This window comes from Myxocyprinus asiaticus, chromosome 14 (assembly GCF_019703515.2).
Source record: "Myxocyprinus asiaticus isolate MX2 ecotype Aquarium Trade chromosome 14, UBuf_Myxa_2, whole genome shotgun sequence".
Taxonomy (NCBI): Eukaryota; Metazoa; Chordata; class Actinopteri; order Cypriniformes; family Catostomidae; genus Myxocyprinus; species Myxocyprinus asiaticus.
The window spans coordinates 41266334-41282015 of record NC_059357.1 but is presented as its reverse complement, the minus strand read 5'-3'; the positions used below and the strand labels follow the sequence as shown (position 1 = coordinate 41282015).

Sequence of the window (15682 nt, the reverse complement as noted above, 5' to 3'; positions counted from 1 at the left end):
TACTTGCATTATAAGGACCTGAAAGAGCTCTATCTTCTTCTAAAATTCTTAATTTGTGTTCTGCTGAAGAAAGACAGTCACATCTGGGATGGCATCAGGGAATAATGAGAGAATTTTCATTTTTGGGTGAACTATTCCTTTAATCTGTGGTCACAGATCTGAGCAGATTTTCATAGAATTTAAATGTTTGTCACCATCTATGCACTGGTGCTTTAAAGAACCTCAAACTAATACACTGATATGGAGAACCTGCAATAGCCTGTGTAGCTTATTCAAGAAAAAATGGTTCTTGATATGTAAGGTGCTGCAAAGAACCAGTATTGTACACTCTTGGAAATTTTTTGACAAAAAAAAACAAAATTAAATAACTCAACTGAAGCCTTTTCGTTCCAGTACATTAAAAGGAAATGTTAATATTTGTTCATCTGTGCTTGGGTGTGCTTAACTATTTTCTTTCAATCAAAGGACAGAGCCGTGATACTGTGACAAGGATATGTAGACACAGGTTGGAAAGTTTCACCTGTGATTTTAAGCCCAATTTCCGGCTTGCCATTCAAGGACATGAGAGGACTTTTAAATGACCTTGCAGAAGTATTATTAATAATAACAGTCGATCAGTCTTAAGTTTACTTTAAATAGAAGCACTCAGTCTGAACTAAGCAAATGGTGCTTGCGTGTAATTTGGCACATATTAATGGGTTGCTAGGTGACAGGTCTGACTTCGTGCATCTTTTCCTTCAGATGGGTTTGATGTTGTTTTATAGCAGAACACCGGCAGTATATAAACTAATAATTGGGCCACTTAGAATAAAGATGTATAGTCAAGGGCGTAGATGTTTGGGGGGGAGGGGGGGCTTTGCAGCGTGAAGCATCTACATGTTTCCATTGATCATGGTATAAATATTGGGGGGGGGGGGGTTGTACTTGCTTGTTTTGATTATTATTCAGCCAGCCACGTTGAAAACAGTGGTGCACGATTATTAAGATAGTTACGGTAACTTAAGGAAAAGAGCAGAGAGTGCTTTCTGAGCATTCTTTCATTGAGTTGGTCAGTGAGTCTTCACATAATGACAAAATATGATGCAATATATTTTGATTATGCCACTTTTTGTAACAGACAATGTTATAAAAGCCTATAAATAGACGAGACTCTGGAACAACAACGAGATGCAATGCAGCAGCCAAAGATGCACCCCCCATCCCTAGTAAATGATGCCAGCATTTTTCTTTTCAAGCCAACTAACCCTTTAAAACACAAATAACTTAATTAGCTACACCAAGTCTTTATAAGTACTTCCTTCAGCTACATGTACACTCACTTAGAACTTTATTAGGAACACTATGGTCCTAATAAATTGCCCGACATAGTCTTCTACTTTTGTAGCCCATCCGTCTCAAGGTTCGGTGTGTTGTGGATTCCGAGATGCTATTCTGCTCACTACAACTGTACAGAGGGGTTATCTAAGTTACTGTAGCCTTTCTGTCAGTTCCAACCAGTCTGGCCATTCTCCTTTGACCTCTCTCATCAACAAGATGTTTCAATCTGCAGAACTGCCGCTCACTGGATGTGTTTTGGCACCATTGGGAGTAAATTCTAGAGACTGTTGTGCGTAAAAATCCCAGGAGATCAGCAGTTTCAGAAATACTCAAACCAGCCCATCTGGCACCAACAATCATGCTACGGTCAAAATCACTGAGATCAGATTTTTTCCCCATTCTGATGGTTGATGTGAACATTAAATGAAGCTCCAGACCCATATCTGCATGATTTTATGTATTGCACTGCTTCCCGATTGGCTGATTAGATAATCGTATGAATAAGTAGGTGTACAGGTGTTCCTAATAAAGTCCTCAGTGAGTGTATATGCCTACGCACTTTGAGATTTTCTAAGCTTGGGCTTCTGTATATTTTAAGCACCATGTAATCTATCAGCAGTCCATTCCAATTAACTTCATCTTCTCACTTCACTCTTGTGGCAAAGAAATTGATGGCTCTGAATGCATTCATAGAACACACCCTGCCTGCCTTTGCCATCTGGTAGAATTCTTTCAAAACAACAAAATCAGTTTTTGGCAGGAATGTTGGCATGTTCAGATCATTTTCTCTGCCATTACTGTGTTATTCTGATTGTGTCTCCTCCACCTGCTGAAAGTCCCCAGGCCCACTGGGAGATGGGTTCTGCATCTCAGATAAGCTGCCAGCCCCGTCTGTTCTCTCTAACAGGGCTTCACACCGATTTGATTGACACCTCAATGAACTGAGCACTCTTTTTCACAGCTGGTTTGGAGAATGGCACCAGCAGCTGTGTACACATAAGGGCTCTCCAGCTTCTGAGCCACTTCTGTACATTTGAGTTGTCTGCCTGGCTGATTAGAATAGAAAAAAACTTTACCTGCATGTTGTTTTTAAAAATGAGTCCATTCCAGCTTCTGTTATTGAATTAAAAATTACAACTGTTAAACAAGCCAGTCAAAAACCTTTAATTTCAGTTTTTGTTTTTTTTTTTTTTGTGTGTGTGCTCTTTTCATTGTTTTTGAAATAAAATAGTTTGGTGTTCTATGCAGACATACTCTTATGCAGTGGTTCCCTACTGGTTATGCATCAGGACCCAGGTTTATGCATAAACCCAATGTTGTTTATCATACATATGTAAACAAATTTTCCAAATCAAAGATAGAAACGTATTACCATAAAATGCATAGGCCCAACAATATGTAAAATTAACAACATGACATAAGCTGAAAAGGAAAACTGACTGTTTTGCAAATGGTTTTGCAACTGCTAAATTTCCGGTAGCCAATAATCCACCGCTCCAAACACACTGGGGTTGGCACAAACTTTTTATTTGTTAATCCTTGTTGCAAGTAAGCCAGCATATTAATGTTGGTCATATCTTGCATAGTTTTGTACATGATTTTCGAGGATGAGGGCATGTCACACGACCTGTCCATGCTTGTATTTGCCTAATGTGACTGGCTTCCACCAAGAGATAGATGAATTTGCTGCAACATACCATTTGATTGGATGCAGTGTCATTGACTTAAACAACAAAATACAGTATATGCTGTGTTTTCTCCTCCCTTTTACAAGGTTGATAAGCCTGTTTTTTTGCTGTCCTAACTGTGGTTAGTTGCATTTTATTATATAGATTTAGCATTAACTTTCCCTGCTATCTTCAGGACAGAATCAGAACAGACCTGTGACTCATTTTTGGGTTGCAACCTACCAGCTGGGAACCTCTAATGTTCACAATTAAAAGCTCCTCCCCAGTCCACCCTGACCATTTACTGAAACTAAGCACCAGCTTAACCTTCATAACCTTAACCTATGCCCGCCCACATTTGCATGTCATCGTCTGTTTAGTGTTTACCAACTTGACCTGCCCTGACGAATGACTGTGAACTATTCCAATATGCGGAGGTTACCCAATCATAACAGAGGTCATTTGAATATTGAAGTCTTAGTAGTAAGTACATTAGCAAAAACAGCCAGTTTAAGAGAGGGTTGAGATGGTCATGTAGAAATGACTAAGTTTAGGCATGAAACTCTGAATGGTGCAAGCTTGTTTTCTGTTAGCCAATCAGCTCACTCACATGTGATATGTCAAGCCAATCGGCTCACTTAGTGTAAGCAGATAGGTCCTTTGACGTGTAATCTGGTAGCCAATCAACTTTCTCTTTGCCTACCATTTCAGAGTTTTCCCTGAAACCCTCCACATGTCTAGATCTGCTACATGGTGGATCGTATTTATGTCTAATTGTGCAGCAGAATGTCATATATGCATTATGCAGCATGTCTTGTGTTTTGCTAATTGTGCAGTAGCATGTCCACATGCTTAACTCAGTATGTCTGTGTATGTTCTAGCAGTAACAAGTCTCTGTACTTGCTCTACAGTAGCAGCAGTGTAGCAGATCTAGTTTGGTCCGCCTAGACCAAATCCTATCAATATGTCATACATACATTAACATGCTAAATTTTTCAGAGAGTGGCCATGAGTGAACAATTTCAATATCACTTTGGTGCAAGACACCCTAAATGGCCCTTTTAAAATAAGCCAAATGATCCAGTAAGTACAGTTTTACTCACTGTCTGGTTTTCTGCAGTTCTCCGTACAGCCAGCCATCCCTCTCATCAGGAATCAGCAGTATGATGATGTCTCCCTCTTCGAAGCTCAGCAGTGTGCTGTTGTTTCCAGACTTGTGGGGGAAAATGGTGCGTACTTTGGGTCTTTTGTCTGTGAGATTGAGGCCAGCGGCCATAGACACAGATCTGGACAATCCACTGTCCTCATTGGTGTAGTCTGGAGTGGACAAGAAAGACATACTTTCTTAAACAGCCTCCAAATCTCCTCATAGCTTGTTTGTGATGATACAACTGAGTATAGAAATGGAAAATTTGGCATATAACACTATTCCATTCCAACTTGAATTGCTATTTCAATTGTACATTTGAACAGTACACAAAAACTTCAAAATTCACTGCTAATCATAAAGTCGATATGAAATTGCATTTGCAACCCATTTTATTTTTGCGATTTGACGCATTTCCAAATAAAAATAGGATAATTTATGAGAACGAATTGTAGGGCGGGACTTCGGGATCAAGAATTGATTGGATTGTGAAAAGGTCCATACCAGAATGGAGCTGGCACCCATTTTGAGGAAGCTTTTTGTGTGGAGGCTGAAGGTCATGTTTACCCTCAAGATCATCTTGTCGCATCCCAATGATAACACTTTATAACAAGGTTGTATTCGAACATCAGTTAACGCAATAGTTAACAAACTAACCATGAACAATACTTTTACAGCATTTATTAATCTTGATAAATGTTTATTTCTACACATACTACATTAGTTAGGATGAAAATAAGGTGCATTTCGAACTGTTCTGAGACCAGTGCAGACAGACAGCATACTGGAGGTTAAGTCATTCACTAAATAGGGAGCAAGGGAGCATCCTTTAGATTTTCTAAAATGCCAAGTGCATTCAATCCAAATTTCCTATCAAAAGTTCAGTTTCAGGCTGCAGATGATGTTTGGACCATTCAACATGTTTGGCAGACATGGGACAATGGTTATCAGTACATAAATTCAGAATTTATAATGTATAATTTTATTTTAACATGGTTGGCAGTGATTGGATGATGCAGGACATTACTTGGATCAGAATTAATTATGCTCATTTTTGATAGGTAAAATGCTTCAGCACTGACTATCACTTGTTTGTTTGACAGTGCAAAGAGAGAACATTGAGATTTTGTTGCCAAAGTAGAAAAAAACCAAACATTATAGCATAAGTCAAATCAAGTCAAATAATTTTTATTTGTATAGTTTTTTACTTGTATTTTTCCCAATTCACATTTTTCCAAAGCAGCTTTACAGAAAATCAGCTGTATTGTCTGAATCATCTCAAAAATATGAATAACCATATTTTTGTTTATTAGGCATTTCTAGTTACAAATCAAAAAGGGAAATGGAAAATGCACACAGAAGTCACACTCGGGTCTCAGGAGGTTAACTATAGGTAGTACATTATGAACTAATACTAATACTAGTAAAAATTATCCAATGGACTGTACAGCCTAGGTGATGTCAGCCTGAAAAGGAATGTCATTTCAGAGGCAGAACAAGTCAATACATTTTGATGTGCGATAACAAAGACGAAACACTTTTATTTCTTTTAAATAATGTGCAACGATGAATCGTGCCCAATAAGACCAGAAACGTGTATTCAGAAAGTTAATAAGGTCAATTCTTGTTTCAAGTTACCTTTAAATTATGCCAAGTTATAACTTAATATTCCAAGGTGAGACTGGTAGGATAAAGATGTCGAATAGTACGAATAGGATAAATCTGTTTAACAGGATACATTTGAAAGTAAAAACAATCACCTGACTCCTTTTCCTGCCTGGAATGGTTTTGATTGAACATGTTGGCCAGTGGACTCGTCAGGGGAGGTTCTGGAGGTGGAATCATTGCTTCCGAGTTGGTCTGTAAAAGTACAGCAAAATGCAAGTTAGAACATGCTTGGGCCTCCATGTTTATCCTACAGTACGAGCATCAGCTAATGTAAATGTGTGTTGTGGTGCAGGAGGTGGTTGTCCTCACCCTGCTCTGGTGCTGGGGGGCTGGAGACGCCTGTGGAGTAATGGACACTGGCGTGCGCAGACCTTCTATCATGGACATCACGCTCTCCGGGACGTTGGTAGCATCAGTGCATTTGTCCTGCCAAATGGTCAGGTTCTCCGTCAACAGCTCTCGAGCCTTCAAGAAGCCAAGAATGAGACCACAGAATTGGATGTAACAGTCCAATCACTGAGATAGCACAGGAGCATCTGCGATATACTTCATTTATATATTTAATAAGCTGTAGACGATGTAAAATAAGGGAGTGAGGGAAAGGCAACAGTCTGTTCAATATATTGTGCTGTTGAGTCGATGAAATATTGAAAATGTGTCTTTCTTTTCTTTTCGGTGGACAAAAAGACTCTGGAAAATTAAAGTTTTGTGAAAATTAGATGTGCTCTAGGACCGTAAAACAGTACAACATATTGAACGGATCTTACTTCCATCCCTCACAGCCTGGGACTCAACAGTAAGGATATTTTCTGCTGGCCCAAGCCAGTAGTTCAGATTTTTACTTGCCTTGCCAAATTTTTTTTGTGCTATTTTTCGCAACACATTTTTTAATAGTGTCAGAAGCAAAAAATATGTTTAATTACACATTAAGGTTTCTTTACAAATTAACAACAAATACATTTTTATTTGTAAAAGTTTTATAAAAGTAAAGTACATCAAAAATACTTTGCAGTGACGATACGATTTGGAGTCAGTAATTACAATTGCGCAAATGTAAGTTTTCTATGCTGGTATCAAACACCTTGTTCAAAACCTTCTTAAATTAAAATAATATTTGAGGGTCATCTTATTTTTGTTACAGCTCTTGGGTAAACAGGCGAGCATAACCAAACCACACAGACATACATTAAAGGAATATTCCGGGTTCAAGACAATTAAGTTCAATCAACAGCATTTGTAATGTCAACAAACCATAAAATGACTGTAAAACTTACGATTTAAATGACTTTACAGCTCAATTAATACATGAGTTTTAACAGAAGAATTAATGTGCTTTTATAAAATTATAAGCTTCACATTTCTGCCTTTAAACCCTCCAAAAACTGGCCCCATTCACTTCCATTGTAAGTGCCTCAATGTAACTTTGATTTTTGCTTTTTTTTTTAGGAGGAGGAATGAGTTGAAATAATTTTTTATGGTAATTAACATTATGCCACAAATACTATCGACTGAGCTTAACCTGTAATGAACATTCCTTTATTAAGGTGAGGGTCAACTATGTTATGAAAGCAGATTTTTACCGAAAGACTTAAATGTGTTCTTAGTACAAAGGTATTTTTATGAAAGTCAGAAATGCTGAAAAAACTGGGGTAAGTTGTCAAAAAGGCCAATCTTTTTTCCTAAACAATAACACTGAAAATGTTTAATAAATGTTTTGTGGTCAAGACCTAAAGGTTATATGTGGCTATAAAGAAATTGACTTTCAAAAATACAGAAATATTTACTGGAGTAAAACGTGTGACAACTAGCCCCATGTCCCCTAACAGCTTTAAGTTAAACATCTATAAAGTAGCTCCAGAAAACTTTACAGGCATAGATGTGTCTTCTGTGTACAATCCTTCACTTTTAAACCTCTGCTCGCTCAACAAGTTGTTTTAGTTCAAATAAAAGTTTCAGAATGAACCTTCTCATGGAAAGCAGAAATCTGGTAGGAGAAGATGCAATGCTTGTCCACCAGGAAGCAGAATCTCCTCTTCTCCTCCAACAGAGCTTCATGGCAGCCATCAGCGATGAACTTCTGCATTTCCATCTGACGAGTAGTGAGTGTTTCTAGACACTGCAGAAAGTAAAAAGAAAAAAGGCTGATCATTTTTGCATCAGTGGGGGGCTCAAGGCTAGAGGGGCAATGCAGACCTTAAACCCAGCCATATTGACAAGTGTCACAATGAAAGTGATTGGGGACTGGGGCTGTGAAAAATGACTATAAACACCATAAAAGTAGCCTATCTGACTTGTGTGCTATATTCCAAGTCTTCTGAAGTCATATGATAGCTTTGTGTCACTTTTCGATGAAAATCTTACTTTACGAGTGTTCAAATTATGATAAGGCACGGACATGCGATAAATGTGTATATTAATAATTCTGACACACCAGGTTCAAATGTGTGTAAATGTGAAGAAAATTTGCACTAATCACTATCCACTTTCATTGTAGGGAAAACAGCTGCTCGGAGATTCTTTAAAACATCTCTTTTTGTGTTCCTAAGAAGAAAGAAAATCATAAAGATTTGCAACAATATGAGGGTGAGTAAATTATGACAGAATTGTCTTTTTTGGGTGAACTAACCCTTTAAAACTAAGTTATGGTAAGATACAAGTTTGGAAAGTTCTAGCGGGTACATTACGCTGCACATGCCAAATATGTGGCTGTAGAAAGTCTTCCATACAGGTGTATTCACACAGACACACCCTCATACGAGCATAATGCAGGTGATGTAAGAGAGCATTCGTCACACAATGGGTTTTATCGAGATCATATTGAAGAATGAAAGCCAAAGAAACAAGCCACATCTCTCCCTCCTGCCCCTCCTCACTGGTTGTCATGGAAAAAAAGGAGATTTGCTGGTTCAGTGTCATTAGTCACGGTGGTTTTGCTTTCACCGAGCTTACTTTGTCCCTGTCTCTCTCTCAACCCCTCCCACCCATAGACTGGTGAGACAGGATATAGAAGTGTGACTTAATCTATTTCATGTTGCTACTAGGCTTTTTGGAAATCATGTTTGGATATCTTGCGTAAAACTTCTCCCAGCAGTGTCAAAAAATCTGGGACAAAGGTCAAAATTACACAACAAGGAACTATAAGTGAAGAGGCAAAAAAAATTGCCCTACCTTTAATCAAAATAAAACTATGCTACATTAAAATACACTTAATTCATTTGTATTGTGACTAGCCATTTAAATGTTTCAATTATGTAAATTAAGCACCATCTTATTAAACATGCATACATTTGCATATTATTTAACAACTCTGTGATCAACAACTACTTGGCAATAGGCCATTTGTCAAATGGTTGTTTACATTACAAAGTTAATACAATCATTTTTAAAAAAAATTGTAAATGTAAATGAACATGTTTTTTGCATTTAAGATAAAACGCGACATAAAATGCCAAGGAAAAAATATTTTCAAAAGCCTCGAACAATTATCATTAAAGAAGCAATATCTAAAAACTAGATGCTCTACCTACCTCTATTATGAATCATAACATATTTAATTTAGTAATTGGCCAAAATATCCATTAGAAAATAGCTTTAGCAAGGGACTCGGAGCAAAAATGCCAACAAAAATGCCCTGAACACCAAAATGTGGGGGCAAAAACTGCCCTTGAAATGAATTCTTCTGTTTTTAATTTTTAACATCTGATATAGTTCTTAATATTCTATTATAGTCCTACTTATACTTACTTTGGCATAACATGTGAGTTAATGATGATTTAATATTTCTTTTTTTTAAATGGTTAGAAAATAATATGCCCTCATTAAGGTAAAAAAATGCACCTTAAAATCATATCCAGGGGGCAAATATTGGCTCTTAAATGTACAAGTTAATTTCTGAGACTGCAAGAGGATAGGAAAAAATGATTTATGTATGATGTAATCCAGGGATCGACAACCTATGGCACGCACGTGGAGGGGTAATCACTGGCATGCAAGCAACAGCGAGAGAGAATTAGGCTATTTTATTTATATGAAGTCCCTAGCACCTGCCTGCCAATCTACATCTTGGTGTAATTCTTCCTCATGATCATGCAGAGTGTTTTCATGAGCTGAATGGAAGGCTAAATACTATTAAAGTGTGACGAGACTGCAGTATTGTCAAAAAAGGAGTGCAGCACGTGCAAGCCATTCACGAATCACGAGCCGGCAGCGCAGATCATTTCAGGTCAATCAATTCACTTTTGGTGAATCAAGTGAGTAAACGCAGATTTATATATCTGCGTCGGATCTACACCGTTAGCTACAAGTAGCCCTAGCTTGACGTGCACCTCTCCAAAAATGTTGACACAGATGTCAAAAGCTGTGATTGGTCCACTTTGTAACCATTGACCGTCCCCCAGGATGACAAAAAAGATATTTGAGGTAGCGTTGCATTTTCTCCAAGATTATTTTAAGATCTATGTATCATATCACATTGTAGTTGGACTCGGGACCATTGTTTTAATCAGGAACATCTGAAGTTTTTATATTCTGTTTATGTTTCATGAAGTTACAAGTGAAAATGAAACAAAAAGATCTGTTTACAAACTGTTTACAAACTCTATGCTTTTTTTCTTCTCTGGGCTTTTACTCAGTATATACACTGCCTGGCCAAAAACAAAAAGTTGCATACTCTAATATTTCATTGGACCGCATTTAGCTTTAATTACGGCACGTATTCGTCATGGCATTGTTTTGAAAAATTTTGCAATGTCACAACATTTATTTTCGTCCAGAGTTGCATTCATTTTTGGCCGAAATCTTGTATTGATGACAGGAGAGTCAAATCACTCCGTAAAATTTTCTCCAGAACATCCCAAAGACTTTCAATGGGGTTAAGGTCAGGACTCTGTGGTGGTCATTGATGGGATAACCTGGTCATTCAGTACATTCAGGTACTCAGCTGACTCAGCCACATAACGTTGCTGAGCCTAGACCTGACCAGTTGAAGCAACCCCCAGATCATCTGTCTAGTCCCAATCCTGTAAGTTCTTGTCGCATTGTGTGTGTGGAAATGCTCTTACTTTCACAATTAAACATAGCCGTGAGTTCTACTGTCGATTTTTTACGATGTGACTTCACCAAGTGTGTTTTAGTGATCTCTGATCACGATCATTCAAGATTTTTTTCGACCACATTTCTTCCGTGAAGCTGACGATTCACCACTATCCTTCCAGGTTTTAATAATGCGCTGGACAGTTCTTAACCCAATTCCAGTGATTTCAGCAATCTCCTTAGTTGTTTTCTTTGCTTGATGCAGGCCAATAATTTGCCCCTTCTGAAACACACTAACATCTTTTCCACGACCATGAGATATGTCTTCCAACATGGTTGTTTAAGAAATGAGAAGCTACACACTGCATCAGTTAGGGTTAAAAGGATTGTTGCCAGCTGAAACATATTAATCACTGCAATAATGATCCAATCATAGGCTCTTAAGTATCTGCTTATTTAAATCCAAATGGCGATTTCTTTTTTTTTTGGCCAGGCAGTGTATGTGGTATGCCAAAATATTTATTTATTTATCATTATTCAAGCGATTCAAGACCAAGCACACAGTATGATTTATTTCCTCAACATGTTATAATATAAAATAATATGTATCTATATCTTAACATGTTCATACTTTGATGACAGTACTACAGTAATTTAAGAAATACTTTTGAATCCACAAATTGCATTGCTTTTGGTAATTAAAAAAAAAAAATGATTATTTCAGAAATAATTTTATTTACTCTATATACTAGCACTGGATGTCTACTCACAGAACGACACAGACACACACCAGCACAGAACTATAAATGTAAACTACCGCGTAGGTACAATGCAGAAGTATACAGTAAATCGGCCTTAAATGTGTCTGCTTTGTTTCGGCCACGCTGCATGGATGAGTGGATGACAGACTACATTTTTGTGCATTTTTTTTTACTTTTAGCTTTCAGAACGACACGTGATGTAAGTAAGAAGACACCGCTTTCAAACTTTGAGATTTTTAATCCAGCATACCCCCTACTTAAATCACAATGACAGTGACTCTCAAAACTGCATTAAATTATTAAAAGAGTAAATATAAACACACATCGTGGGGTTCAAAATAAAAATTAAACCTGGAAATAAAGTTTTAGGATTTTGTGTGCGTTTACTCACACGATTCACCGAAAGTTAATTGGAGAAAATGCAGCACTACCACAGATATCTATTTTGCCATCCTGGGGGATGGTCTCTGGTTACATTGTACAATTTTTGGAGAGGTGCACATCAGGCTATGGCTACTTGTAGCTTACTCCGTAGGTTCGATGCAGAAATTAAAATCGGTTTTTACTCGTGCGATTTACCAGAAGTGAAATCGCTGTCTGAACTGATCTGTGCTGCCAGCTCATGATGTGCAGATTACTTGTACGCACTGCACTCGTCTGTTGACTATACTGCAGTCTTGCACACTTTAATAGCGTTTAGCCTTCCATTTAGCTCATGAATACACACTGTTTGATCACGAGTAAGGATTAAATCAAGATGTACATTGGCATGCAGGAGCGAGGGCATTGGCACAGCTGATAACAAGGAAAATATAAAAATGGCACTCCATGTCAAAAAGATTGCTGACCCCTGATATATTTCTGTAATGATATATACATGAATATATAAACAGATGAAATGTTCATAAATTCCATTGACTGTTATTTTGGATATTGCAAAACAGTAGAAAGTTCAATCAAACCAAAATGTCTGTAGCACCTCCCCTTTATGATTTCGTCAAATGACTCGAGGTCAAAGGTGATCACCTGTTCTACACAAAACAGGAAACATCATAATCCCCACTCACAGCTGGGGACTGTAATCTACACACTACACCTGGCACTAGATTTCCTCCATCCATTAAAACCTCTAGATCAATTGTTAATGAAGAGGAAGGTCCAGCCTGTTATTCTACTGTTTTCAAGCACATGTACTGAATATAAATGGCAGAAAAAAAGAATAAAGGCTGGTGTGGCAGGAAGGGCCTGGCTGACACCTAGTCCAGGGGCAACCCCTCTTCACCAGTGGGAGGGAAAGGCCTGAGGCTTTTGTGGCTGACTTAAATCCACTTCCTCCTCAGTGTGCCAACATATTTCAGTCTGTCTGAATCATCTCCATTTAAACAGGCCTACATGATCCTTAAATTAACTCAAACCAGCCACTAGCAGATGTAGGAATGGGTCATGATGGTTGACTAGACATCCAAAAAACAAAGAACTAGTTGATTAGTGAGAAGGTTTTAGCATGCTGGGGTTAAAGGTCCGGCATACTCAGGGTGAAGTTCTTCTTCATTCTTTGCTCAGAGCCAAAAAACAAGTTCATTAGAGTTGAGCAACGGTATACTGTTTGCGAACATTCAGACACACAGCCCCACCGCTGGGGGAGGCGTTTAGTTGAGCATTTAAATATGAGGACGTCCAAGACTACATGCAAAACATCAACTAATGTGACATTAAAATGTTTTATCAATTCGTACTTTTGGGATGATGATATGATGGAGCCTTCAGCTGCCAGAATTAATAAAGTTAAGGCTTTGACAATAGAACTGTGGGAAAAGAGTGCAGTAAAATCAAGGAGTTGCTCCAAAATTGAAGGAATTTAATCCATATAGACGTAATACAGTTTATGTCAGGAAGTATATTTCTAAGCAAATATGTTTGTGTATTTATTTGTTTATACAGTATATAAAGATATCAATATATACTGTATATGTGTGTAAGTGTATAAATGTATGTATATGTACAGGTGTGGCCAAAAGTATTGGTACCCTTGGTAAATCCTATGAGCAAAGAAGGCTGTGAAAAACATGTCTTTATTGTTTATCCTTTCATTCAAATTATTCACAAAAGTCTATCCTCTAATGGATATCAAACAATTGCAAACACAAGTTTTATTAAAAAATATATTTTTTGTCAAACATATGTGTGACACAATTATTGGCACCCTTTTATACAATACTTTGTGCAACCTCCCTTTGCCAAGGTGCCAGCTCTGAGTCTTCACCTATAATGCCTAATTAGGTTGGAGAACACATGGCAAGGGATCTGAGACCATTCCTCCATACAGAATATCCTTCCAATTCCGAGGTCCACGCTGGTGGACTCTCCTCTTCAGTTCACCCCACAGGTTTTCTATGGGGTTCTGGTCAGGGGACTGGGATGGCCATGGCAGAACCTTGATTCTGTGGTCAGTGAACCATTTCTGTATTGATTTTGATGTGTGCTTTGGATCATTGTCCTGCTAGAAGATCCAACCACGGCCCATTTTAAGCTTTCTAGCAGAGGCAGTCAGGTTTAGATTTTTTATCTGTTGGTATTTGATAGAGTCCATGATGGCATGTATCCAAACAAGATGTCCAGGACCTCTGGAATAAAAACAACCCCACAACGTTAAAGATCCACCCCCATATTTAATCGTGGGCATGGGGTACTTTTCCATATGATCTCAGTGTGCCAAATCCATCTCTGGTGTTTGCTGCCAAAAAGCTCTATTTTTGTTTTATCTGACCACAGGACCTGGTCCCATTTGAAGTTCCAGTGGTGTCTGAAGAGTAGAGGCTTTTTTCTTATAAACCCTCCAAAACAACTGGTTGTGATGTAGGTAACGTCTTATTGTAGTTTTTGAGAGTTTCTGACCCCAAGAGCCAACTAAATTCCGCAATTCTCCAGCTGTGATCCATGGAGAATTTTTGGCCACTCGAACCATCCTTCTCATCATGTGTGAAGACAATATAGACATGTCCTCTTACAGGCTGATTCTTAACATCTCCAGTTGATTGGAACTTCTTAATTACTGCCCTGATGGTGGAAATGGGCATTTTCTTCTAGCCACTTCCCATTTTGTGAAGCTCAACAACCTTTTGCCACACATCATAACTTTATTCTTTGGTCTTACCATTGTGATGGAATTTGGCTTGTGTGTTACCTCATATTTATACCCCTGTGAAACAGGAAGTCATGGCTGAACAATTTCATGTTCCTAGTCACCCAGGTGTACTAAAAATGTAAAATATTAATGGGAATATACTTCAGAAATATATTTACTCATTAGATTTTCTAGAAGTGCCAATAATTGTGGCAAACACGTTCTGGAATAAATATTTAATTATGAAATTTCCCCATTTCAATTAGCTTGCTTCAGTTAAAGGTTACATGTTTGTGAATATTTTGAATGAAAGATCAAAGAGAAACAATAAAGACATATTTTTCACAGCCTTCTTTGCTCATATTTACCAAGGGTGCCAATATTTTTGGCCACAACTGTATGTATATGTGTATGTGTGTGTGTGTGTGTGTGTGTGTGTGTGTGTGTGTGTGTGTATATATATATATATATATATATATATATATATATATATATATATATATATATATATATAGATATATGTTTGTATGTGTATATGTACAGTATGTATATGTGTATGTAATTTGTATATGTATTTTATTTACTATTATGGTCATTATTTTTCTACTTAAGTATATATGTACTGCATACTCAACTGAGGTAGAGGGATATGGGAGGGGGTGGGGTTAAATGGGATTTGATTTAATTTGATTGTGTGTCATAAGTATACTTAATTTGGTTTGTTAAAATAAAATAATGGAAAAAAAAATCAATGACTATATGCCTCATTCTATGAGTAGAAATCACACGAGATCAGTAAAAGAAGCTGTTTTAACCACTCGATGATGATTTAAAGTAATATACACTGGCGACAAAAAGTTTGGAATAATGTACAGATTTTGCTGTTTCGGAAGGAAATTGGTACTTTAATTCACCAAAGCGGCATTCAACTGATCACAAAGTATAGTCAATTCCCAATGTGCTTTTA

At 37.5% G+C, this 15682-nt stretch overlaps 1 protein-coding gene across 1 annotated transcript in view; it reads right to left on the bottom strand.

The window, feature by feature from the left end:
• Positions 1 to 15682, bottom strand: part of LOC127451161 (brain-specific angiogenesis inhibitor 1-associated protein 2-like protein 1) — a 98290-nt gene that overhangs the window by 20529 nt on the left and 62079 nt on the right. Inside the window, exons 7-10 of the mRNA XM_051715635.1 lie at positions 7763 to 7915; positions 6109 to 6264; positions 5892 to 5991; positions 4088 to 4301 (exon numbers count right to left, since the gene is read on the bottom strand). Coding sequence (XP_051571595.1) covers positions 4088 to 4301; positions 5892 to 5991; positions 6109 to 6264; positions 7763 to 7915 — 623 coding nt within the window. The remainder of the gene's footprint in view (positions 1 to 4087; positions 4302 to 5891; positions 5992 to 6108; positions 6265 to 7762; positions 7916 to 15682) is intronic.